A 24,966-nucleotide genomic window follows, 5' to 3' on the forward strand; every position below is an offset into this window, starting at 1 on the left:
TACTGCCAGTGCGCATGCACAGTCACCGGAACTACTCCCGCCCCTTGTCTATCAACCTCCGCGCCCTCTCTGAACCAATCCAAGCCTTTGACCTCTACAGTTACCCCGCCCCCTAAGCGCCCAATATAAGCTGGTGTTCTCCCCTAATAAAGCTCTCTTAGTTTCATCATCCCTAAAAGAACCGTGTCCCGCCTGCTCCTTCTCGCCGCCCTCCTTGCACGCCTCCGCCGGGGACTAGGGCCCAGTCCCCCGCCTCGCCCTCGCCTCCGGGAAAGAGCCCCCGCCGCCGGTACCCTCCGAGCAACGCCGAGAGCCGAGGGTTCAGCAACCGGCCGCCCCCCCCCCCTCAGACAAATCAACTGCGACCGCAAAGGTTCACAGTTTATCCAATCACCTGGAGGTCCAATGGCTGGCCCACCATACCCTTCTACTGGACAGGGCATGCAGAGCCACGTGACAGCCACCAAGAGCTGCCTGTGCTATTCGTTTGCAGATAATCAGTTCCGAAACCTCAACCGTGCAGACAGCATGACTGATCCCGGAGAGGCTGGGGCCACCCTGTCCACTGGGCATCCTGGTAGGGAAACCAAGGGGGATGCAAGGCCTTCCCACTGCCCCGCGGAGAGCACCTTCCTCCCGTCTTCTCAACAAGGCGTGGGGGTGGGGTTGGGGGTGGGCGAGGGGCAGGGTCTGGCTCTGTGACCACATCAAATGACCCAATGTCCCTGGACCTGGATTTCTTCATCTTTAAAGTGGAGCTGATGCTTCCTCCTCAGAGGATTGTCTGCAAGAAAGGACTCAGCCCAGCAGACCTCCAGCCCAAACAGTTCAAAATAGATCTGTCTCCTCGCTTTGGATGGAAACTGCCCAGAGCCCGGGGCCACTTCTTTCACCGATAAACCTGATGCCCAGGAGGTGGGACTCAGAGACTCGGGACACCACTTGCTCACTGGGACCCACCTTCCAAGATTCGGTTTCCTTCCTTCCGTCACACCCCTCACCTTGCAAACCCCGACCCTAGCTGGCTGCTCTAGAAAATGGTCTTTCATGGGAGCAGACTGTTCGAGGCATGACCTCGGGAAGAACGTGCCCTCCCTCTTGTGCTCCTGTGCCCAGGAAGCAGCTGTACACTCCTCCTCCCTGACACAGGGATGTCTGTGGCTCTAACAGTTCCCATCATGGAGGGGCATGGGGACGGCTGTCATCCAAGAGTGTGTGCCAGTTAAGAGTGTGGATTCTGCCGTGAGGCTGCCCGGGGACAAGCCCCGGAGCTGACACTTACCAGCCCTTCAACCTTCGGGAAATTTCTCAGCATCCCTGCTCCTCTGCTCCTAACAATCCTTCTAAAACCATTCGGGCCTCAAAAGGCTGCGGGAGCTTCCCCAAGGTTAACACGTGCAGGTGCTTCGGGCTCCACCTAACAGGCGGTGGCCCTACATGCTGACATTCTGTCACCTTCCACCTCCTCCCTCACCGAGAATCTGCTGTGTTCCAGGCACGTGCTGCCCCACAGAGATTTAACGATAAACCCAGCATAGGACTTTTGTTCCTTGAAAGCATTCTGTGTTTTTGCTCCCCCTCGGGGCCTTTGCATGTGCTATTCCAAAGGTCTAGGGTCACATCCGTCTTTCCACTCTCAGCTCGCACAGCCCCTCCTCCAGGACGCCTTCCCTCATCAGTGCCCCATCTTCTGTGCTCTTTTAGGTGTTTTCGTCTCTTTTCTTTTCAGTGCCCTCTGTGCTAAATTAAATCACAAAACTTTCCATATTGCACAGAAATTGTCTTGACTGTTTACTCATCTATCCCCTCCCTGGACTGTGAGTTCTGGAAAAATGATTAAATGCACAGGATAAATAAACGATCATGGGAGAGCTGAGTTTGTAGGTAGTGAACTCCTTCTCACTGGAGGTAATCAAGCAGGGGCGGAGGGACCCTGAAAGCGGAGCCCTGTAGAGGAAGTCTGTTTATCAGATAAGCTCCGGACAAGAGCCTTAGGGTGTTTCTCAATCTTGATAATCTGTATTTGAGCTTCCCTTAGAGTGCTTTTTCCAAACTGGGTTGCAAAGGACTGCTTCCTGCAGCTAGTAAAAGCACCCAGCCCCTTATCTGCAAGGCTGTAATGAAGCCCAGCTACTCACTTTCCAGCTGTTTGCTGAGCTCCTCTTCAATAAGCCGCCGCAGGGTGTCCATGGACGGAGACTCCCCCTAGGAGGGAGAGAGAGTGGAGCTGGGTATCCTCACTGTCTCCCGCCACCTGGGGCTTCTGACAGTTCAGGAAGCCAAGAGGATGATGGTGAGACACCACGGGTGCCACGTTTCCCTGGTCCATTCCTTTTCTCATCTACCATCCCCCTCTCCTTTCCTTGTGGCACTGGAGCCGGGAAGTCTGGCCCCTCTCCTTTCCCTGCCAAAGTCCTGTGTATCTCACAGGTGAGCCCCTGCCTGACATCACACTCGACTCCCCTCCACCGGCCACTCGTCCCTGTGGTTTGCAGGTCCTGTTGTCTGTGCTCTTAGATGCTGCCTGACGAAGTCGTGATGCTTTGTGCTCAGACACGGATGAGTGTGTCGACCAGAGGTGCAAGGCGGCCTCTCCGAGCTCACACAGTGACGTGCGATTAATGCGATGACAGTCACACTGCCTTGTCATCCGCCACCTCACCGTGGTGTCCGCTCTCCGCTCATCCCTGCAGTCTAGCACCTGGCCCGGGGCCCAGCACAAGACGCATTCTTGGAAAAGATCAATTTCCTTCTTTCTTTTCTTGGCCAAGAATCTTTTTTGGTCGTCCCAGAATTTCCATCACCACCCATGGGAGTGTGACTGTGAGAAGCCGGACACCGGTCCAAGGGGGCTTCAGAAGCCAGCGCATCCTCTGGTCTCCCCAGGACGTGGCCGAGATCAGGCTGTGGCTACGCTGCCCCCGGCTGCCCACAGTCACCGGGTCAGTGACAGGCGACAGGACCACAGAGCAGCAGAGCCGGCGGGGATGCTGGAGGCCACCTGAGCTTGTGCCCCCACGTGGGTGGCCAGGGGACAAGGAGAAGCCACGTTGACGGGGAAGCCAGCTCCCACCAGAGCTTCCACAGGGGATTCTGCTTTGTCTCTGTATAGACAGTGTGCGTCTACACTGAGAATTTGTGTGAAATGAGAGTTCTGCCACTAAAATAAAACACACACATACACGCACATGCACACTAAGCAAGCCTTTCCTCTTACATTTGGGAAAACTGAAACTCAGAAGGAAAAATGTCTCTAGTAGACGGACAGAAGAGAGGCCAAGGCAGGATGGAAGGGATGGGCAAACATTGCATGATAGAGTTCACATTCCCGAGAGCTGGCTTTGCCTGGAGCCCAAGGAATAACGTCTTGAGGATTCATTACCACCGAGAAAGGGGATGGAACCAAAGAGGCACTTGTTTTTATTTTTCCTTTCTTGAGTTAAGCACATGATTTCACTTACTCATCATGAAAAGCCTACCAGAAGGGGATATTCTCATCCCCCTTTGCAGACAAGGAAGGTCAGGCTCAGAGAGGTTAAGGAACTTGCCCTAGGCCACACAGCTGGCCACTGGCAGACTGGGATCTGCAACCGGGAATGCCCCGGGGGCACACACTTCCCCGCTCCCCCCGCAGGCCCCAGGAGCCCCAGGCCCGAGGCCACGCCCGCACCCTTACCCTGAGTCCTGGAAATCCTGGTTGGCCCGGAGGCCCCGGGGGCCCGGCCGGTCCGCTCTCCCCTGGCAGTCCTTGGGGGCCCATCAGGCCGGTGTGGCCTTTGTGGCCTGGGATTCCAGGGTCCCCAGGCTGGCCCTTCCCACCAGGAGGCCCTTTGTCACCTTTGGTCCCCGGGTCTCCCTAGAGGAGGAAAGAAGCGTGTCAGCAGCCAGAGAGCTCAGAGGGCGCGCCCGCTTCAGACAGGCTGGAGCACCTGCGAGAGGGGCTCCCCGACTCCCCTCGGCCCTGGCAGATGCGTGAGCCGGGGTGGGAAGGAATCTGTCACACCCCCGGGCCTCGCTGTACGGAGAAGGACATGGTGGCCCAGAGAGAGGGGGACAACTGCCCGGGTCATGCAGGGGGTTTGCAGAGTTCAAGAAGAGAACCCCGAATCCCCAGCCCCAATCCCGTGCTTCCCCCATGTTGCCGCCCCACCTGCCTGCCAGGAGCCGGCAGCCCTGAGACGGACTGTCCAGAGCTGCTGGCCCTGCTCGGGACCGATCTGTTCTCCAAGTGTCAGCCGGAAGGACAGTGGCGCCCACGAGACAGAGGTGTCACCCTCTCAGGCGGCCTCCCGCTACTTCTCCAGCCCTCGGAGGATTATCACACCCCCAGGAGGACCCTGCCTGGGGCCCTCCCCTCCTCATCACTGGCCCAGACTCTGGAGTGCAGGAGCCCTCCGCCATGGGGGCGACTGTGCACCTGGCCGGGGATCCATTGCCAGGGGGTCTGACGTTATGGCGCCCCTTGAAGACCCCCTTTCCGGGCTGTGGCAGACCAAAGAGGGGGCAGGGGCCAGAGGCCAAGAGAGGAAACGAAAAGAAGCAAGATAACAACAGCAAATATGACAAAGCTATGGAGACACTCAGGAGTTACGGGAAGGGAAGAAGGTGCAGTCATGGAACCATCTCCTACATGTACACTTAAGTGAGAACCGGGAGCACAACAGAACAGATAAAATGGAACATGTTCCGGGGGCCTAACTAAAAGGTGTGCATATGTTTAGCACACCCATCTACATGGCTGTATGCACATACACTCTCTGGGAAGATTAAAAACTCAACTCACCACAATGGACCCTGGGAAGGGAAAGGGGCCAAGGGATGAGTCGAAGGGGGCATATCTTCCATTGCATTCACTTTTACGCAATTTGCCTTACGTACATGCCTTTATTGCTTTTACAACACCAATAAAAATTGTAGAATTAAGAAAAAATGAATTTAGCCAGATCCAAGGTGTTGCCCACATTTTTCAGGTGCGATGCATTTTACGGGGGCCTTGGGGTCTAAACCCCGGGTCTGAGAAAGTGCTGGTTCTCAGAGCGCCTGGATGTCAAGGTCTGTCATGTATGTGCAGCATTTCCCATTCCTTAGATGTCCCGATGTCACTCTGTGGCGAGGGGCCTTGCCCCGTATTTCAAATGTCCCCAGAAGCAGGGAATAGGGTGTCAAGCCGCCACCTGGCAGTGTTCCCTGAAACCACTCAGCAGGAGGAAGGCCAGCCCTGCTCTGTATTGACTAAGGTGTTAGAGAAGAGATTCCTATCTGTGCTCTGAGTTCCCCGGTTCCCAGCCCGAACTCAAGCCCCCACTCCACCACAGCAGCTCCGGGGGGCACCTGGGTGACATGCCCTTGGGGGGACCTCAAAACCACGTTGGCTATTCCCCTGGCCCCACCACTCAGGACCCGACAGCCAGAGGGACCCAGGAATCCAAGCCCCTTGGAAGGAGGGTGGGAGAGAGCAAGACAGGGAGACGCCCAGGGCCCCCTCTCCGACTCTGCTCTCCTCTGACCTGCAGAAGGCAGCTCCTCGCCCACCCCGCTTGCCAAGAACGCTGAGATAAACTCTTTGCAAGACCATGAAAAACCAGCGGGGAGGAGGGCAGCGGGGGCTTCTCTGCGGTGCAGCAGTGGGACGGCTGACCAGAGGGACAGCGGGCAGAAGAGACACATGGGGATGGCTGTTTCCTCCAAAGGGAGCCGCGGTTGGCACGGGGACGAGACGCCCTCCCTCCCCCACTGGCTCTTCTGCAAAAATGATTTCCCCCCTCCCTGTTGTTTTTGGGGAAAATGTAAAGAAAGCCTTTCTGAGTGTGGCGCTGAGCTGGTTCATTTTGGGGAAATCTGTTCCCCTGCCATCCTCAGCGACAAATCTGGCTCCCGGCAAACTGGCACTTCGGGAGGTGCGCGTCCTCCGCGTTGTCATGCACGGGGCGTTCGCATGGGGAGAGAGGGAAATCTGTCATTGTCTCCCAAGACTCGCCTTTGAATTTGTAATTGCGAGGATGTTACTCCTTAAAATAACAGCCAAAAAAAAAAAAAAGGAGAAAAGGAAAAAATAACACCCACTCCATCAGTGTTGGGGGAAGATGAGCCTTGCTTCTGGGGTGCTGGGTGGTTTTCCGGTAAATGGTGAAAGAAGCCTAGTGCCAGGTGGGCTGGTCACCAACTGCCTTGGACAGACCCCAGCCTCCCAGTCCCCTCGCCGCTGGGGAAGCCAGCGCTCTCCACACTTACCCTTTCTCCTCTGAACCCTGGTTCTCCTGGCTTCCCAGGGGCGCCCTGCAATGAAATGCAAGAGGGTGGGGGGACAGGCATTTAACCAGGGCCACGGCTCTGACAGCTTTGCCTCTCCTGGTTCTCCACGCCCCTGCTGTGGAGGGCCAGGCATCCCAGAAAATCAGGTTCTCCAAGCACGTTTCCGGTCTGTCTGGACAAGCTGGGGTCGGTTCCTGACCCACTGCCCTCAGACCCTGCCTCAGCCTGGCTGGTGGCTCCAGCCTGTGCCTCCTCTCCAGCCCATGGTCTGGCCCCTTCGATCCCTCCTCTAGCTCTCTTATGATGAACCCCAGCCCCTTCGTGGGCACAGGGGGCCCTGTGTGAACGGGGCTTGCCCAAGACCTCAGGGCGCTGCTGCCCTGGAGGCTACAAGGCAGCCAAACCCAACGACGGGAGGCTCCCTCCAGCCCCGGACGCCGTGGCCAGCAGTGCTGCAGTCTTGGGGCCTCTGCTCATCAAACTCCTTTGCCTGTACCATGTCCCCATCCCTCTGTCCAGACCCCTAACTCCCGCCTGGCCTTCAGAGAACTCACCGGAAGCCCCACCCCTCGCCACCCAGCCCTTGGAGAAGGGGCCCCCTCCAGTGTTCTCAAACCCTTCCTGGGGAACGGTCACATTCGGACCCAGCAAAGGCATCTCTGGGCTCTCAGGGCTGGGACACGTCCCCCCCTGCCTGCCTCTGCTTCCGGGGGATTCTCTCCACCCAGAATCCCCTCTGTTCCCTCAGCCCAGCCCCCTGCCACCGCCTCTGCAGTTCCTGGCCCAATCCCTCAGCCGGTGGACTGTCCTCACGTTACTTCCCTGCAGGCTGCCGCGTGACTTCAGTCCTACCCAGATGTGGTGACAGACCTGTGACGTGTGCTCCCCTTCGAGAGAGCAAGCACTGGACAGCGGGGCCTGGGTCGGGGTCACCTCTCTCCTCCCCACTTCCCTCTCTACTCCCAGGCCAGTCTCTGCTCTGCAAAGAACGCCAACAGAGGCTTCAACTTTGGGGAGCAAATTCAGCCCCAGGGTTCATATCCCATCTCCTGCCTGACAGAGCCGGTGTTGATTTGGGAGAAGGAAGTGATGAGAGCAATTACTCTAGAGTCCTTCTGAGCCCCGGATGAAACTGTCCTCTCAGCCCCGGCAGCATTTACTGCATCCCGTTCACACAAAGGGCCCCCCTGGACCCTGGGCTGTGCGTGGAGGAGGGGCGAGGCCAGCCGTGTTCTCAGGGGGGTCCCAGCCTGGAGAAGAGGCAGGTGTGGGCACTGCCGATGCTTACACAAGGCAGACCCTGATGCTCCATGTAACAGAAACACACAGGTGCTGTGGGCACTCTGGGAGCAAGAGCTTGGGGCTTTCCCAAGAGCCTTGAAGGGCAGAGGTAAAGTGGAACCAGCAGAGCAGGTGGGGGAAGGCTTTCCAGGAAGGGCAGCTTAGGGCCATACTGGGTGGGGGAGCAGGGGCAGGAGCTGGCATTACGAAGGGGAGGGGCTGCAGATTGGGGGGACCCTGAATGCCTGCTTAGAGTCAGACTTGACCCTGACAGGCAACTGGGAGCCAGAGAGAATTACTGAGGCCAGCAGCCCCCAGAAATGGGAGCTGGGGTCTCTTCCCATCCCCTTCAACCCAGCATGCAGGAAGAAGCAGTGACTGATGCAGGAGCAGGTAGTGCATCCCACGCACAGGCAGCTAGGGCTGGGGGCACGGGCAAATGCTTCTCAGATACACAGCCACGTGACCTGGGATCAGGGAAGGTCCCCACCCCCCAGGCCCTGGCACAGGGTGAAAGGGGGTCTTCCTCCCTCTAGAGGGAAAGGGCAGGCTTTGAAATGGACAAGCCACTTCCCACAGAACTCACACACTTTCTCTGCATCATTCATTCTTTTGTTCACTGATTCATCAAATATTTTAAAGTCCACTCTGTACCAGGCTCCTGGGTACAAAGGCAGAATGTAATGGGGCACTGGCTTTGTGTGGAGTGCTTGAGGAAGGTTTCAGAGAAAAGGGACATTTCTGCACGGACATCAGGATGGGCAGGAATGAGGACGGGGAGAGGGTGAAGGTCCTCAGAGGAGGTGAGAGCAGGTTGGATTAAGGTACTGGTGGTAGAGATGGCGAGAAATGGACGGGACTGAGAGGTATTTTGGAGTCAGAATTGCAGGCCACACCAACAGGCTGGCGGTGGAGGGAAGGCGTCGAGACGGCTGGCTTGGGCCAGCTACAGCATGTGTGGGGCCAGTGCACGATCCAAATGTAGACTCCTTATTCAGAAAGTATCGAGGATTTCCAGGCAGCGACAGCAGAACACTAAGCAAGGGCCCTGGGGCCCACGCAGGCCCCCGGGGAAGGGCCCTGGAGCAGAAGCCCGTGACACTTGCCTCCTTGCCTGGGGCCCCCGTCTCTCCTGGTTCTCCCTACGAAACAGAACAAGGTGTCAGCCGGTTCTATGGCAGCAGCAGCACTTCGCAAGCAACATACCTGTCTCCAAAACAGACATTTTCACTCAAGTCCTGGTTCAGCCAAGACAGAAGTAGACGGTCCCGGTGCCCAAGGACACCCCAAACAGGGTTTTTTTGTCAGCCTGTGCAGGGCAAAGGAAAAACTGTCCCCAGGCAGGGAGGGGCCACCAGGGCTGGGCTCCTGGTTGATGGGATGGGTGTGACTCCACCAAAAGGGTGCCTGGGACACCAATTTTACAAACGGGCTTGTGGGTCGGGGGCCTCTTGGGGAAGTGGGCTCCCAGTGTCTGAATGGAGACCCTTGTCCTCAGTTCAAGGCCCGGTTCGAGCCTCAGCTCTTCCATGTATGCTCTGTGGCTTGGACGACCTCCTCACAAGCTTTCTGTGCCTCAGTTTCCTCATCTGTGAAATGGGATCAGTAGCTCTGCCTGCCTCGCAGGACCACCATGAGAATTAAAGGTGTCAGGACGTGTCGTGTACCCAGCATGGCAGTGGCAGGTACACGGACTCAGCAAAGGATCGCAGTTATCAGGCCTGAGGAACGAGTGCTGCGATGCGTCTGGAAGAGGGGGCCCCCGGCTGCTCGGTGGAAGCCAGAGCCTTATTCATAAATAGACAGAGAAGGAGGCTTTGCCTTTAATGGGGGCAACTGAGTGCACAGCCTCAAGTAAGAATAAGCAGAGAGAGCCATGCTGACGCTCAGGGCTGAGGTGGTAGAAGAGGGTGCAAAGGAGTCACCACCTAGAGAGGGCTGGGCTGGGCCTGCAGGGGTCACTGAATGCAAGAGAAACAAACTGGAGGGAGGAGGGACAGAATGGAGCACGCTTTCTACTCTTGCAAGTTCCATACAGCCCCATCCATCAGTCAGCAGTCCCAGGTACACAGAACATAACAGCGAGCTCCAGCTGGAATGTCCGAGCCCCCAGCCTCTCACAGCAGCCCTGCTCTGGTGGGGAATGGCTGTGAGAAATCCGGGACAGATCACCCAGGGGCTTAAGTTGTCAAGTTCAGAAACCTGGACCCAAGCACCAGCCGGAAAACAAACTTACCGTGGAGCCTTGAATAAAACACCTATTTCTGAGCACCCTAAACTCCAAACCCACTCATCTTCGCAGTGATTCCTAAAGGCCCTTCCAGTTAATCACCAGCACTGCCACTTCACCACGACTGTCAATGCAGTAGTTTATACTTATCGAGGGCTTGCGGTAGAGGCAACATTGCTAATTTCTGCAGGAATCATCCCATTTAATCTTGAGAGGTAGGTGATGTTTTTCCCCAGTTGAGTAATGAGGACTCTAAGGCACAGAGAGGTTATGAGACTTGCCTGAGGTCTCACCATTAGGGCTGAGAATCCCACCCAGGGGTGACCGCTAAGCTTGGGCTTTAGCTAGCGCACTCCAACGTCGCCCATTCACTCTGCCACTTTGACTGGAGCAGACGGTGGGCCCGAGGACACAGCAGGTGGTTGGAAATGTATCGAAGGTGAACTTCACACCTGGAGCCAGGCACCCTGCTGACACCCCAACCTCGAGGTCCCCTGCTTACCGGAGGCCCACGGGGACCCTGGAAGCCGGGAAGTCCTGGGCTGCCGCCTTCCCCTTTGTTTCCTTTCTCGCCCTGCAAAGAGAAAGTGATGAATTAATATTTCCAGGTAGGTCAACTGCAAACTCAAGCAGTCAGAAACCTTGCAACCTCTCTGTATTCCAAAGGTCTGAGACATCAACAAGGTAGAAGGGAGGATCCCCTTCCTACACTGGTTGGGAATGAGGCAGAGAAGACACAGACTGGGAGTAGGAAAGCCTGATGTGCAGTGTCCCTAAAGCAGTCATCGATGGCCTTTCTAGCCAAAGAAAGACAAATGAAATAGGATAAATATTTCACCAAAATATCCTGGCCTGCGTGTGGTCCCTCCAAGAAGACCCCTGGAGAGCTGGGACATTTCCAACAAGGCTCCCAGGCCTCCGGTTTGGTAGGGTCCCTCTTTGGGAAAGGTCAGTGGAGCCTAATCTTTCAGCTTCCGACTAGCTGGGAAGTCAGTACATCTGAGTCAGCTCCACGGGGACGGTTCCATGACAGGTCCTGACTCCTGCCCATCTGCTCTGTCTCTCCAGGCCACGGCAGGTCAGTGTGTGTGTGAGGAAGTTGGGCTCCTTTAGCGCAGCTGTCGCTGGTCCAGCAGGAAGATGGGGGTCCACCAGGGTGACCTACTGTCTTCATTTGTCTGGAACTGAGGGGTTTCCTGGGATGCAGGACTTTCAGTGCTAAACCTGGAAAGTTCCTGGCAAACCAGGCTGAGCTGGTCACCTGTCTCTGCAATGCCCACGGTTACTTGGCCAGTACTGGTCTGCCCCATTGCCCCATGCAGTTGTCATCACATCCTGTGGGTAGTCTTCTGAACAGAGTTGCCAGGTTTAACAAAATAAAATAAGTAAGTAAAAATAACAAGAAGGCTGGGGCGGGGAGGAGACCAAGACAAGCTTCGATGTATCCAATCCTAGAACCCATTAAAGAACGGTCTTCTCCACCATGTCTCCCATGTGCCAAACCTAAACCCAAGTTCCAATCTCTTATCCAGTAACCAGGGCTCTGCTGATAACTCCTGTTTCCCTCTTTCTCCTACCTCCCCATTCGCCCTTCTTGCTCTCTCCACCCCCGCTTACTAACCAGCAGGGGAATCATCTTAAACCAAGTCTCTTCTCCATCTGTCGCCAGGTTGCACACTCACCTGTCCTCTGAGAACGGAATGTTGGTCAGCCTGACCTTATCCTTTCATCCTCAGAACATCAAACTGCAACCAGGTACACATATTTTGAGTTTTTAATAGCTTTATCCCTTTGGGAGTCCATAGTTGTGAACACCAGTGAGCTAAATGCATAATCACATGTATTTTAAACTTTGAAATCCATCCTGGATCCTTAGGCCTTAGATGGCTCCTACCATTCAAACCCCACATCCTATATCCATATCCTTTAGTCAAATCCCATAGCCATCCCTCCTGATGCTTCTAGGGGTAGAAACCAGACAAGTTGTGACATGAGCCCCATGCACCTTTCAAATCTTGCCTCCCAATTCCAACATTCCGCAGCTCAAGTACACTCACAGGGTTTCCTGGAGAGCCGGGGTCTCCTGGGGAGCCAGGTGATCCATTCCTACCCTGGTGGAGAAGCAGAAGGAATAATTCTGCCATGGAGTTGCAGGGAAGGATGATGGGACAGAGGGATTCCTGTCGCAGAAGAGCTGATTTCACACCTAGACTCTGTCCTCAGTAAGTAGATTACTCAGAATGTTTTACACGGGGCTTGTAATATTCAGCTCATAATACCGTTGAAGAGTTAAATGAGTTCCTGTGCATGTAACAGTTTAACCCAGCAATAGGTCCCATGGCATGGGCACAGTGAATATCATGATCACATCCATTCATTCGTTTGTTCATTCATTCATCCATCAGCTCAGGTGCTGTGTTAAGGAAGAGACAAACCATCCAATACAACCTGACTTAGGAATAATTGCTTACTCTGCCACAGTGCTTCTCAGCTTGGAAAGCACGTCCACAATCTCATTTTACGCCCCACCAACAATCACTGCATCCTCACTTAGTGGATGAAGATACTGAGACACAGAGGGAAAAACAGGCTTCTGCAGAGTCATGCAGCGGGTAAACTAAGTCCATTCATTCACTCCAGATTCTAGGATTGACTCTCACGATTCTAACATTCTCCAACTTTATGAATACTTTTTGCACATTCATAGTTTTGAGAAACACATTTGACCAATAAGATCCTTGGTAGAGTTAAAATCAGAGAGCTCACAGTGCTCCCGAACACCTCTTTTCTCGATCCGACAAGTCCCTATGAACCCTAAAGTTCACAGCTCAACATCCCCAGGCTGCAACGGCCACTGCGTCCGCCCACCGCCTCCTCCCTCTGAGGGCTCACCCCCACGGATGGCCGCATCCCTGTGGGGTTCTCCTCCCTGACTTGGGGAGCCCAAAGGTACCACCTGTGCCTCTTCTCTTTCCATCACCCAGCACCCAGCCCAGTGCCAGCCACACAGGCAGCGAATCAAGCACATCACAGAAAACCATTCCCCACTGGTCCTTCAACCAGAGGATGCTTGTGCCTGTAATTCTTCAGAGACATAAACTCACAAGTATATCTGCCTCGGGGGAGCACTTTATGGTAAAAAGTGCTAACATCCTAAGGGCTTCGCAGGTAGTGTCACTAACCTCACCACCATGCCACAAAGGGGGAAACTGAGGCATGGAGAAGCTAAGCGACCTGCCTGAGAAGGATGTGGAGGAGCTGAGGTGTGAACCCAGCAGCCCCCACGCGGATGCTCCCACCACATGCCCCTCCTTAGGGGCCCGAGTTGTTGATCAGAAAGCGCACGTGACTGTGGGCCTCCCCAAGCCCCATCTTACCGAATCCCCTCGGGAATCCTGCAGTGTAGATGTCTTTATCCCTATATCACAGATGAGGAAACCGAGGCACGGAGAACGCAGGACACCTGTGCGGATCTAAACGCGGATCCCTGATGCGCTTGTGAGAGCGTCTCCCACTATCCCACAGCGGGATCGCGCCAGGCTGGCTCTGCTAACCCACCCATCTGTGTCTCTCTAAAAATAGGCGCTTTGGCTCATCCTTATGGCAACTACATTTCCCCTTCTCGCTCTGGTCTTTTCTGTTTGCAGGGAGGATAAGGGCCGAGACTTTGGCACAGGGAGCCAGCCTGGGTGGACGTGAACACAAGGCAGGTGGGCTCTGCTTGCTCCCCTGTCCTCTGTGCCTGGAGGCCTATTCCGAGCAGAGATCGGGTCCCTCTGGGTGCAGAGCCACCCTCACCTCCATGCATCCTGTGGTCCTCAAGGAGCCCCTTTAGTCTTTGTGCCCCTCAGGGTTTGATGCCACCACTCTACCCCCAAAATACTCTGAGCTCCAAATTCCTGTTCCATGCACCCCCTCCCCAACTTTTCTAGGGTGATCTCTCTAACAAAGACATTTAGTGCAGGAGAGACCCATTGTGGAGTGCTTACACTACAGACTCTTGAACCAGACTGAGCCCAGTCCTTGCTCTGCCACTTACTAGCTGTGTGACCTTGGGTAAGTTACTTGACCTCTCTGTGCTTCCATTTCTCATTGATAAATGGGGACAATCACAGCACCTGCCTGGTAGGGTGTGGGGAGATCTCAGTGAGTTAATTTATGTAATGCTTGGTTCAGCCCCTGGCCCTGAACTTGTCTGATATTTCTTGAAAGGAAGGGCATGGGATGGATGGCAGCCAAGTGGACTCTTCCTTCCCAAGCATGAGTGGAGGTTTAAAGAAAGAGAGTGAACACTGTCAGGCTGTGCACACATTCACAGTTGCACCTACTATTACCGCAAGAGGCCCCATAAATACTTGGTGCATGAACTCCTGGGGTTGCTAGGACCCTGCTCTTCTCTCAGGAAAGCATATAAAATCCAGTTGAAGGAGAGACAGTTTGTCAGAAAATTAACCTGGAACTTGCTCTGGTGTGTTTAAAAAAAAAAAAGTATTTGACAAATTTAGTAGTTTGTTGGGAACAAATTCCACGTGATGTGCCTCAGGATTGATGGGAACACACTAGACAATCACAAAGTGCTTTCGGGGACCTCGGGTATTCAGGGTCCAGCCCCCCTCCTGTGTGGGGCATGTCCCAGCCTCACTGAGGCCGGCCACCAGCTTCCCAACCTCTGACACCTGTCCCTGAGTATCCCTGTCCCCAAAATGTCACTTCCTTTTCCACATTTGTGCCTTTGAATGCACTGCATTCATCAAGAGTGCATCGAGTGCCACCACACCCCAAGATACATCGGGGGAGGGGGTGCTTTGGGTTGAATTGTGTGCTGCAAAAAGTCATGTTTGAGTCCTAAGCCCTGGTCCTGTGGGTGTGAACTGATCTGTAAATGGGATCTTTGAAGATGTGATTAGTTAAGATGAGGCCAAACAGATTCCAGGTGGTCCTTGATCCAAGATGACTGGAGTCCTTGTAAGGAGAAGTAGTTTGGGCAAAAACTGGGGATGTAGATTGAGCGAAGCCATCGAGCCAAGGAACACCCCGGGGGCTGCTCACCCCCCAAAAGCCAGGAGAGAGGCACGTAACATCTCCCTTTCGGAGGGAGCGTGGCCCTGCTGACACTGTGATTTCAGACTTCCAGCCCCCAGAGCCTTGAGACGAGACACCCTGTTGTTGAAGGCAGCCGGTCTGGGTGCTCTGTCCCAGCAGCCCCGGCACACACAGACGGGGGCTCGGAGCTGATGGCCACTCCAGCCTCCAGGAATGCAGCTCCCTTCCAGCCCCCTTCTGGGAGCCCACATACTTCTACTCTCAGATTAACTTGCTGGATTCTAGTAATTTTCTCCCATTTTACAGGTGAGAAACTGAGGCCCAGGAGCGGGGAAGAAGCCCACCCCATCCACATGATGACTCCGGGGACAGCCAGAGGGCTGACCTGCAGAGCTTGGAGGTGGAAGCCTGGTGACGTGGCAGTGGGCTCGGGAGCAGGGCTCCTCAACCCTTTTGTCATTTTTACAAACCTCTGCCCCTGCAAGAGCCCTTCTAGGCATTCTGTTCCTAATCACCCTGCAGATATACCGCACATCTATCTACGTACTATATGCATGTCTGTGCTGGATACATAAAAAGAATAAGATTGGGGGGCCTCCCAAGAACCACCGTGTGCTCCCATTGAGAACACACACCCCAAGGGAAGCGGCTGGTTGTGGCCAGCCTGGGCTCTGGGGCGGGACACAGGGTTTGAGGACGAGAGGTTCAATCCCCATGGGGGAGAGGCCCAGCTGGGGGTCATCTCCTCATCTGGCCACATGGATGGTGGTGATACCTGCAGAGCTGACCTCCCTCAGGGAGGGAAGGGGCACAGGTGCCCGAGACAGCACCTTCCTCCCAGTGGGACCTACCGTGCACCTGTTTTCCTTCTAGAAAGGAGATCAGGTGGCCACAAAATAAGCTGCTGTAGACTGGACAGTCTGAGGCCGGGGATGGAAATCTGAGGGGCACAAACGCCCCTCTTCCGGCATGGCTGTTGGCCTGCAGGCAATGGGGTGGAAACCAGGACCTCAGTGCTCCCTGCAGCCAACCCTGCCCCATGCAGTCCCTGGCCCACGCCGGGAGGCCCAGCGCAGCTTGTATCCCTGACCCGACAATCGCCTCAGGCTGGCTGGGGACCACAGACCTTTAGCACCCTGGCAGGCTGGCACCCTGCTCCCCACAGCTGCCACCTCTGGGTGGGAGGCTGGGTTTGAGTCACTGAGGCCCCACTGAGCAGGGAGGATGGGAATAGAACTCTACCTGGTGCATCCTCACAAGATGCAGCATTCAAATGCATGCACCTTGCCCCACACTCCATGAGTGGGACCCCGAAGACACAGCAAATGGCAGTTGCCATGGCAGTGGTGGAGAACAGCAAATTTGGAGTCAGAAAGTCCTGGGTTCAAATCCTGACTACACCTCTTAACCAGCTGTGCAACCTGGAGCCAGGAAGCTGAAACACCTATCTCCTAGGTCTATCCCTCACCCGTTTATTTTGTTATTCATTCAAAACATGTACACACACACTCAAGCATACAAAATAAGCAGTAAAAAAGAGAGTGTATTTGTGTGTAAAAAATGTATTCTATATGTTTGTTAGGGGTATTGAAAATATTTTAAAACATAGGGAAGTTGCTATTATCAGTGGATCTCTCTGGAGTATGGGATTGCTGGGTGTGTGGGAGAATAGAACTTTTTATTTTGTAACATTCAGTGCTACAGGATTCTTTTTCCCATTAACACATATTACATTTACAGTAATATAAGCAGGCGCAGGGCTCCTAGCAGCCACTGAGATGGGTTGTGGGTTAAAGTGGGCTAATGTAAGCCTTTCTCTTTGCACAGTACCAGGCACGTCGATACTTATCACCTGCTTCTCCCATATTCCATCAGGCAGCTCTTAGATAAGAGAAGGGTTTTCTCAGGTGCAGGAACAGGCAGGAATGTTACTCAAAACATTCATCGACTGCCTGGAGCTGGCACCCATCACTAGAATTGCCTAAAGCTGGGGTAGGGCCACAGGGTGGTGCTCCCACAGGGCCCTGACAGGCCGGGTGTACCTAGTTAATTTCCAGATTGGGAGGTTCCTAGAAAAGAGTCTGGGGTTCACACAGAAGGGCACTAGGAGGCTTAGGGCAACGGCTGTTTGCCAAGTGCTAAGACATGCTGCCATTTGTAACAACATATGCAGCCGCCCCAGAGCGATCCAACCAAATGTCACATATGGCAACGAGGAACAAATTAGTGTCAAAGCAAACTCACCGCCAGGCCCCTCAGTCCTTGGGGACCCTGTGGCCCTGTGGGTCCAGTATCACCCTGGAACAAACAGAGAGGGGTCATGTTATTACAAAACCGCTGCATCATAATAATGGAGACACAATTTCAATGTGGGGACTCAACTTTGCCAAGTTACCATCCAAGAGAACAAATAAACTGTCTGAAACCTTTCAACATTAATGGGCAATTATTCCAAATAGGGACAAAGTCATTCTATATAGATGAGTAAATACGTGCATTCATTTATTCATTTGTGCATTCATTCCTTTCCTTGCTTGGACAAAGACCTCCTGGTCCTACAGTCCCAGATGGGACTTCTAGAAATGACAGGAGAAGAGAAACTCTCTTAAAAGTTCTTTTCCGGATTCACTGAGCCAGAATCTGGGACCATTCTTGCCTCGGTCACCACAGTAAGAAAAATGCCACACACACACATAGCACCTGCCTTTCTGTACAGAGGTGGCAGGTTCCCAGCCCCCACCCCACTGAGCCTTCCGAGCAGCCTCACGAGATGGACATAATTCTACCCATTTGATGGATGAAAAACAAGAGGTTTGAAGGCTTGTATGCACGGTAGACAGTGAGACACTCTAGAAAATGAACTTTTCACATGAAGAGAGCCAGATAACCGAGCTGGAGGGAAGAAAGCACTGGGCATGAGCTCTGCCACCCTGGGCTCCGTCCCAGCTCCACCCTGATCTGCTGGATGAGCTGCAGCCACATTCCCACCTGGGGACGCTTTCCGTCTCCTCTTCTGAACCTCGTGGTAGGGGGTGGGCTAGACCCTTCCTGATCTGAGAGGCGCCCTCCCTGCCTCTGCCTTGTGCTTGAGGGCCCCACATGCTACATTCATTTTGTAAAGCAGAGTCCACTGTCAAAGAAAACAAATGAACTCAACTGGATTTTTCCAAGATCCCTCACAATAGCAGATGATCCCAAAAGCCAAGGTGCTTTAGTGCATCATGAGCCTCATGGGAAGAGTAAACATTGCCAGTGGTTAAAGGCTGGTCCCGCAGAAGGCAAAGGGGCAGCTGTGAGGCTGTTCAGAGCTCAGGACCCCGGGCCCGGGCTCCTGACCAGCACCCATCCCTGCGGCCAAACTGCGTCCATGTGTGCCAGACAGCTCCACCTGCCAGCTGCCTGGAATCAGGATATCCCGGAGGGATGGAAGATGGTCCGCTTCAGGGACCTGGGGCCGCAGATCCAGTTCCAGGCCGGCTTCTCCTGCCTCTGATTCTGTGTGTGACCAGGAGAAAGTTCCTTGACCTCTCTGGGTCTCAGTTTTTCCATCAGTACTACTTGCCCTGGGCCCAGATACGAAGACCAAATACAAGTGCAAGTCGTTTGATGGGATCTTGACAGCTGACGGCAAGTGGAGGTGGTGGTGGTGACAGGGCCTGGGCTACTCAGAAACTGCAAAAGTTTGGCGGTGGAGAAATAACCTGGAAGAAACTCTGAACAGCAGCTCAGTCTATTTAAGCGTGGATCCGACTGGCCCATTGTTGGTGTCGGGAGACAAATCACGACTGATGCAGAAAATCCTCCTCATTGTGTGTGTCGTGCAGGTGCCGGCCCACTCGGCTGGAAGCCCAGATCCCAGGCTCCCCGGGATGCCGGCAGGTGAGAGCTCGCTGCCCGGTTCTGCAACGGCGCCTACACCTGCCTCTTGGTGCCACCGACCTCTGTCACATAGTGTCCTTCGGGGACGCCCACTTCCACCACACCGCCACCTCCCACAGGCCCAGCCAGGACCCCAGGACGCCCACACTTACATCTTTTCCTGGTGACCCTTCCCGGCCAGGGGGACCCATGGCACCAGGTTCTCCCTAGGGGTTGGAAGCAAAAACAAAGAGCCTGCATTTAGGGAAGGAGACTCTGAACACCAGCTGCTTTGCATTCTGGGGAGACCCAGGAGGACAGCCTGCCTGCTGCATGGAAGGGCAAGCCAGCCCCCCAGGGGGAGTGCGGACCCCGAGCAGGGGTCAGGAGTGGACGCAAGGCCTGCGCGAGCGTCTGGGAGAGGATGTTCCCCGAGCAGCAGTGCAAACGTCACCAGCTGAAGGCTCAGGCCCCCCTGCTTGGAATTCCACCACCCACCTCCCAACCCACCTGGCTCCTTCCGGGCTTCGGCCTTCTCACATTTATAAGGAGCAGGACTGGAGTCTAACTAGCTGCCCTTTGAGCCTCCTTCCACTTGGCATTTGGAAGACACAGAAGAAGTTGGGGTAAAGGAACCCAGGCTTTGGTGTCTTCCCATCTTGCCTAGAACTCCCGTTTCTCTGCAGACAGGCTCCTGGGCTTTGGGGCAATCATCCTTGTCCTTGGGCCTCAGTTCTGTCCTCCGTAAAAAAACAACCTGGGAAGAGCTTGTCCCATAGGCCCAGGGTCAATATACCACCGACAGAGACAACACCTGACTCCAGGTGTCTTGTGTCTGAACCCCAGAAGAACAATCTAGGACTAGACCAAGAGAGGGCATGATGCTGCCAATTGTGCCTCGTGTACTGGGTCCTCCTGGTCTCTCTCTCAGGTAGCACAGTATCCCACTGGCCCACGGGACCCAGGACCCAGGAGTCCTCTGTCCAGGATGCTCCTCCTCAGTTTCACCTGGGGTGACAGCCAAAGTGGGGCGTCCACTCACCCGGGGACCAGGGGTGCCAGCATCGCCTGTGTGTCCCTTGAAGCCCTGGAGGAAAGAGGATGAAGTTGTTCCACCAAAGAGCAGTGAGTGCAGCAAGGAAGGGCAGTCACCTGGAACGGCGGTCCGGCTGACCCCTGCCCTGTGCCAAGCACGGTGTCAGGTCCTTGATGACTGGGCAACCCAGAACCTTCCGCAGTGTGGGCAGGGCTGCATGGGCTGGCCCCACAAATGCCGCAGAAGTGAGCATCATCCTGGACACCCCCTGGGCTCCCTGCTGTCCCTGATCATCCTCGTCTCACACCATTTAGCTGCAATGCTCTTTGCCTGCCTCCTTCAGGGTGGACACCTGGGTCTGGTGTCCCTTTGTTGGACATCACCCAGAGTTAGGTCCTTGGACCCCTCCTTGTTCCTGTGGCCATGGCAGGTCCCACCCAACACCTGTGACTCGAGCCAGCTCCGGAAACCCCTCCGGGGCCTCATGCTAGGGCCTCCCTGCCCGGAAGAGCAGATTGGAAATATATTAGCTGAAGCACCGATATAGAGCTTCAAGCTGAAGGAGTAAAGAGGAAGCTGTTGGCAAGGCTGGCACGTATTACTTCTACTCACCAGACCAACCTCACTGTGTAAAATAATCCCCATTTCAGAGATGAGGTCGCTGAGGTACAGGGAGCTCAAGCACCTGCTCAAAGCCCCAGAGCAAGTCAGTGAAGGGATCTGAGCTCAGGCAGGTCTGCCCGCACCCAAAGCCACCCCATTGCCACCACTGTGCCTGCTCTTCACTCGGTCCCGCTGCCAGCTGTTTACAATGGCCTCTCCTGCTTTAGAGTCGGGGTGCTGCCCCCACCTGCTGAGACCCAGCCCTTCCCCAGGACCTCCCACTACTCCTGGGCAGAATCTCCACCTGAGCCCCTGCCCGCCTGCCTACCATCACTTCTCTCAATGGCCTCTTCCAGCTGTGCATGCTGATCTTTCGGGGTTTCCTGTGACAGGACACACGCTTCCGGCTTCTAGGACTTTTTACATGCTGTTTCCTCTTCCGGTTGCCCCCTGCCTATCCGGTTACCCCTCCTGGTTTTAGCTCTTCCTATCCATTGGCCGTCCATCCCACCTGCACCATCCCAACCACTCCTCCCACTGCCATTCTCTAACACCTCCCTTCTGTTGCCATTTCTCATTGTTTCGTTGCCTCACAGTGTCCCCTGTGTCCTCAGGCCAGGGCCCAATGCATGCTGTGTGGGGAGCACCTGGGGCAGGGGTCTTGAACTTGTCTCCTGTGTTTCACACTAACCACCTTCCCCAGACATGGGCCCAGGTGCAGCATGTGCGTGCAATAGTTTCCTGCTGTAGACTGCTTAGGAAGAGACCTTTATAAGGCCCCATCTCAGTTCATCACTCAGTGAGAGAGAGAGGCAAGGAAGGAGGGAGGGAGGAAGGGAGGGAAGTAAGGAAAGAAGGAAGGAACAAACAAAGGCAATGAGGAAAGAAAGAAGGAAGGAAGGAGGAAGAGAGGGAGCTAGCTATTATGATCCCTATTTCATAGAGGAAGAGACAGAGGTTCAGAATGGTACCTTGCCCAAGGTAATGAGCTAATAAAAGACCAAATGAAGGCTGAACCCAGATTTGTCTAATTTAAAACCCACACCACTCTTCAAAGCTTTGCTCTGACCCATGATCCTGGCCAGATGCAGCTGGTTATCTATCGCCTGCTGGGTCTCTAACCTGCACTGGGGCAGGATTCCCCACAACTCCCAGCTGAGAGATGGGTCGTGTCCCAAGGTGGGTCCCAGCACATGGGTCAACTCAGAGGAAAGGAAGGCCCTCTCGTTCCAAAAAGCTGGAAACCACCCTAAAAGCACCAACCGTGAATTCTGTGTTTTAATCCCCCTTAGGGGGTGGTATTCCCATCTTCAGGTTTCTTCTCCTGGTGCAATCAGGTGAAAAGCAAGGAAATTTAGGAAAAAGGAAACTGATTTTTGTGTTTTATTTCTGCCTTATTGAACACTTGCCACACAATTTATTGTTTTTTTTTTTTTTTTAAGAAATACAACATTAAGGAAATAGAACTTTCATTTTGATCTGCTACTTCTTGCCAGTAATTGGATTTTTGGATTTTCATTTTAATTATATTTCTTTCCAAGAACCTATTGAAAGAATTGTGTAAACAGTTTTGAAATTATGAATGAGTAAAAGCACTTAGCTAGAAAATTCAACAACCCTAAAATACATTGTTTGAGCTCATTTTTGTCAGAAAATGTCATCTGTGTATAGTTATATGTATAATGGTTAGAGAGCTAGATATAGATTTAGATATAAAAATTGGGAATTCATAAAGATATATTTTTCATATATAGAAAAAAAGACTAGAAAAACAAACTAGAATGTTCATGGAGATTTACCTCTGTGTCACAGAATCATGTGCAATATTTTCTTTTCTATACTATTGGTCTTATTCTGTTCCTTTTCATCATCATCACTATCATCATCATTATACAATGAGGACGGATTACTTTTATAATCGGAGAAAAACCTTTAGCTATGGAAAATGTTCAAAACTAAAAATAAAATTCATTTTTAGGTGCCATCATCCAGAAGAGATGATTAAAATCATAGTCAGTAGGATAAAAACAAAGAAAACATAGAAAAACAGCACAGTGATGAAGGTGGTTGCGACTCTGAGAATAAATTTTGAGAATAAATTTTACAGCCGTAGCAGGTGAAAGAACTGAGTTTATTACATGGCAGAGCCACTGTCTCAGAGGAGAGGCACCCAGGCCCCGCGGCCGGGCAGGACATCACCTGTTAGTCCCGCCAAGGTACCCAGGTGGACGCCGAGCTTTACGCTACTACGGACCCCGCACACATGCAGCACTTACAGGTGGGCCTCGAGCGCCCTCCACTCCCGGCAGCCCTGGCTCTCCTGCTTTGCCCTGAGAGTAAAAAAGAGAAGAGTTTGAGCACAGCGATTTTAGGGTCTTTCTCTTCTTGGTTGCCTGGGCTTCCTGTCGCTGTATTGGCAGGAGCTGATCTCTGTCCACCCTGCCAGCCTCTCCCCTGGCACTTCAGGCCATTTTAGTTCATACAAAGAGCCACCACGCATTCAGGGCCGATGATGCCCCGGTTTGCCTGGGACCATCAGTCACTCAGGTCTCCTCTCAGAAGCAATTATTCCTGGCACCCCTTTTCCTTCTTGGCAATGTTTTGGTCTGGATGAGAAATTAGATGGGCATCGTAGTTGCAAATGACTTTACATCAATCGCCCAAACACTTCAAGGCAGCCACTGACCACTGCACTTTACAAATGGGGACACTGAGGCTCAGAGAAGTTATGTTTTTACCAAGTTGGGAAATGGCAAATGAGTCTCAGCTCAGGGCAACCCCCAGGCAGGTTGTCTTCTCAGTCCAGCAGCTGTGCCCCCTTACAGGGAGTCCTGGAACTTATGCATCCTTTCCCTGCCTCACCTTTGCTGAACCATATAGAAGTTATGGGGACACATTTACCATACAATGTTCTTCACTGCTAGCAGCTTGGCATTGGCCTGGATAGAACCAAGCCATGAATGAAATAGATGAATGAATGAAGAAACTCTATACCCACCTATACAATGGGGTAGTATTCAGTGACAAAAAGAAATGAGCTGCCAAGCAGTGAAAAGTCAAGGAGGAAACTTACTTGCATAGAGCTAAGTGAAAGGGGCCTGTCTGTAAAGGCAACTTACTTTATGATTCCAACTAAATGATGTTCTAGAAAAGACAAAACAGTAGAGACACTAAAAAGACCAATGGTTGCCAGGGGTTTGGGAGTAGAGGGTGATGGATAAATGGAGCACAGGAGATTTTGGCTGCAGTGAAACTATTCTGTATGATCCTGTAATGGATACATGATGTTATGCATTTGTCAAAACCCACAGAATTATACAAAGCAAACAGTGAATCCTAATATGGACTTTGGTTAATAATAATATATCAACATTGGCCCATCAATTGTAACAAACGTACCACATTAAAGTGAGATACTGAAAATAAGGGAAATACTCTTTTCAACAGATGGTGCTGGGAAAACTGGATCTCCGTTTGAAAAGAATGAAGGTGGACCCCTACCTCATAACTTATACAAAAATGAACTCAAAATGGATCATAGACCTAAATATAAGAGACAGGAATATAAAACTCCTAGGAGAAAACAGGATCTTGTGTTATGCAGTGGTTTCCTAGACTTTACATCCAAAGCACAAGCAACAAAAGAAAAAATAGATAAATGGCACCTCATCAAAATTAAAAATTTTTCTTCATCTCAAAGGACCTATCATGAAAGTAAAATGACAACCTGCATAATAGGGGACAATATTTGGAATCCCACATATCCAACAAGTGTTTAATATCCAGAATACATACAGAAATCCATCAACTCAACAACAAAAAGACAAACAACCCAGTTTAAAAATAAGCATAAGACTTGAACGGCATCTCTCCAGAGAAGATATACAAATGGCCAAAAGGCACATGAAAAGATGCATAACATCATTAGCCATTAGGGAAATGCAAATCAAACCATAATGAGATACCATTTCACATCCACCAAAAAGGCTACTAGAATGGAGAATTACAAGTGTTGGAGAGCACGTGAAGAAATAGGAACACTCATTCATTGTTGGCGGAAATGTAAATAGCGCAGCTGCTGTGGAAGACAGTTTGGCAGTTTCTCAGAAAATATAAAATTACCATATGACCCAACAAACCCACTGCTAAATATATACCTGAAGGAACTGAAAGAATCGAAAGCAGGAGCTCAGACAGATATTTGCACACCAATGTTCATAGCGGTATTACTCACAATTGCCAAAAGATGGAAGCAACCCCAAAGGTCCATCAACCAATGAATGAATAAACTAAATGTGGCACATACACAATGGAATATCATTCAGTTGTAAAAAAGAATGAAGTTCTGATACATGTGACAACATGGATGAATTACGAAGACATCCTATTGGATGAAATAAGCAGACGCCAAAGGACATACAGAATGATCTCACTGATAGGAAATAATTAGAATAAGCACACTCATAGGGTCAGAATCTAGAATACAGGTTACCAGGGGACAGGGTGGCGATAAGGAATGGGGAGTTAAGTCTTAAAAGAAAATAGGGGGAACAGTGTGGGGAGGGGGGAAGAGGGATGTATGGGAACTCTGCACTTTCTGCTCAATTCTTCTGTATATCTAAACTGCTCTAAAAAATAAAGATTTAATTAAAATATAGAAAAA

The 24,966-nt window shown here is 52.6% G+C and overlaps 1 protein-coding gene across 3 annotated transcripts in view; it reads right to left on the reverse strand.

Moving 5' to 3' along the window:
- The window catches only part of COL22A1 (collagen type XXII alpha 1 chain), a 299,863-nt gene that overhangs the window by 10,864 nt on the left and 264,033 nt on the right, over positions 1-24,966 (reverse strand). For all 3 annotated transcript variants that reach the window (XM_037803432.1, XM_037803433.1, XM_037803431.1), the window contains 10 exons: positions 22,580-22,633; positions 19,707-19,751; positions 18,838-18,891; positions 17,051-17,104; positions 11,821-11,874; positions 10,266-10,337; positions 8,640-8,675; positions 6,232-6,276; positions 3,677-3,856; positions 2,139-2,205 (listed from right to left, as the gene is read on the reverse strand). In XM_037803432.1, the coding sequence (XP_037659360.1) occupies positions 2,139-2,205; positions 3,677-3,856; positions 6,232-6,276; positions 8,640-8,675; positions 10,266-10,337; positions 11,821-11,874; positions 17,051-17,104; positions 18,838-18,891; positions 19,707-19,751; positions 22,580-22,633 (661 nt within the window). The remainder of the gene's footprint in view (positions 1-2,138; positions 2,206-3,676; positions 3,857-6,231; positions 6,277-8,639; positions 8,676-10,265; positions 10,338-11,820; positions 11,875-17,050; positions 17,105-18,837; positions 18,892-19,706; positions 19,752-22,579; positions 22,634-24,966) is intronic.

Source organism: Choloepus didactylus, chromosome 14 (genome assembly GCF_015220235.1).
Source record: "Choloepus didactylus isolate mChoDid1 chromosome 14, mChoDid1.pri, whole genome shotgun sequence".
Lineage (NCBI taxonomy): Eukaryota > Metazoa > Chordata > Mammalia > Pilosa > Megalonychidae > Choloepus > Choloepus didactylus.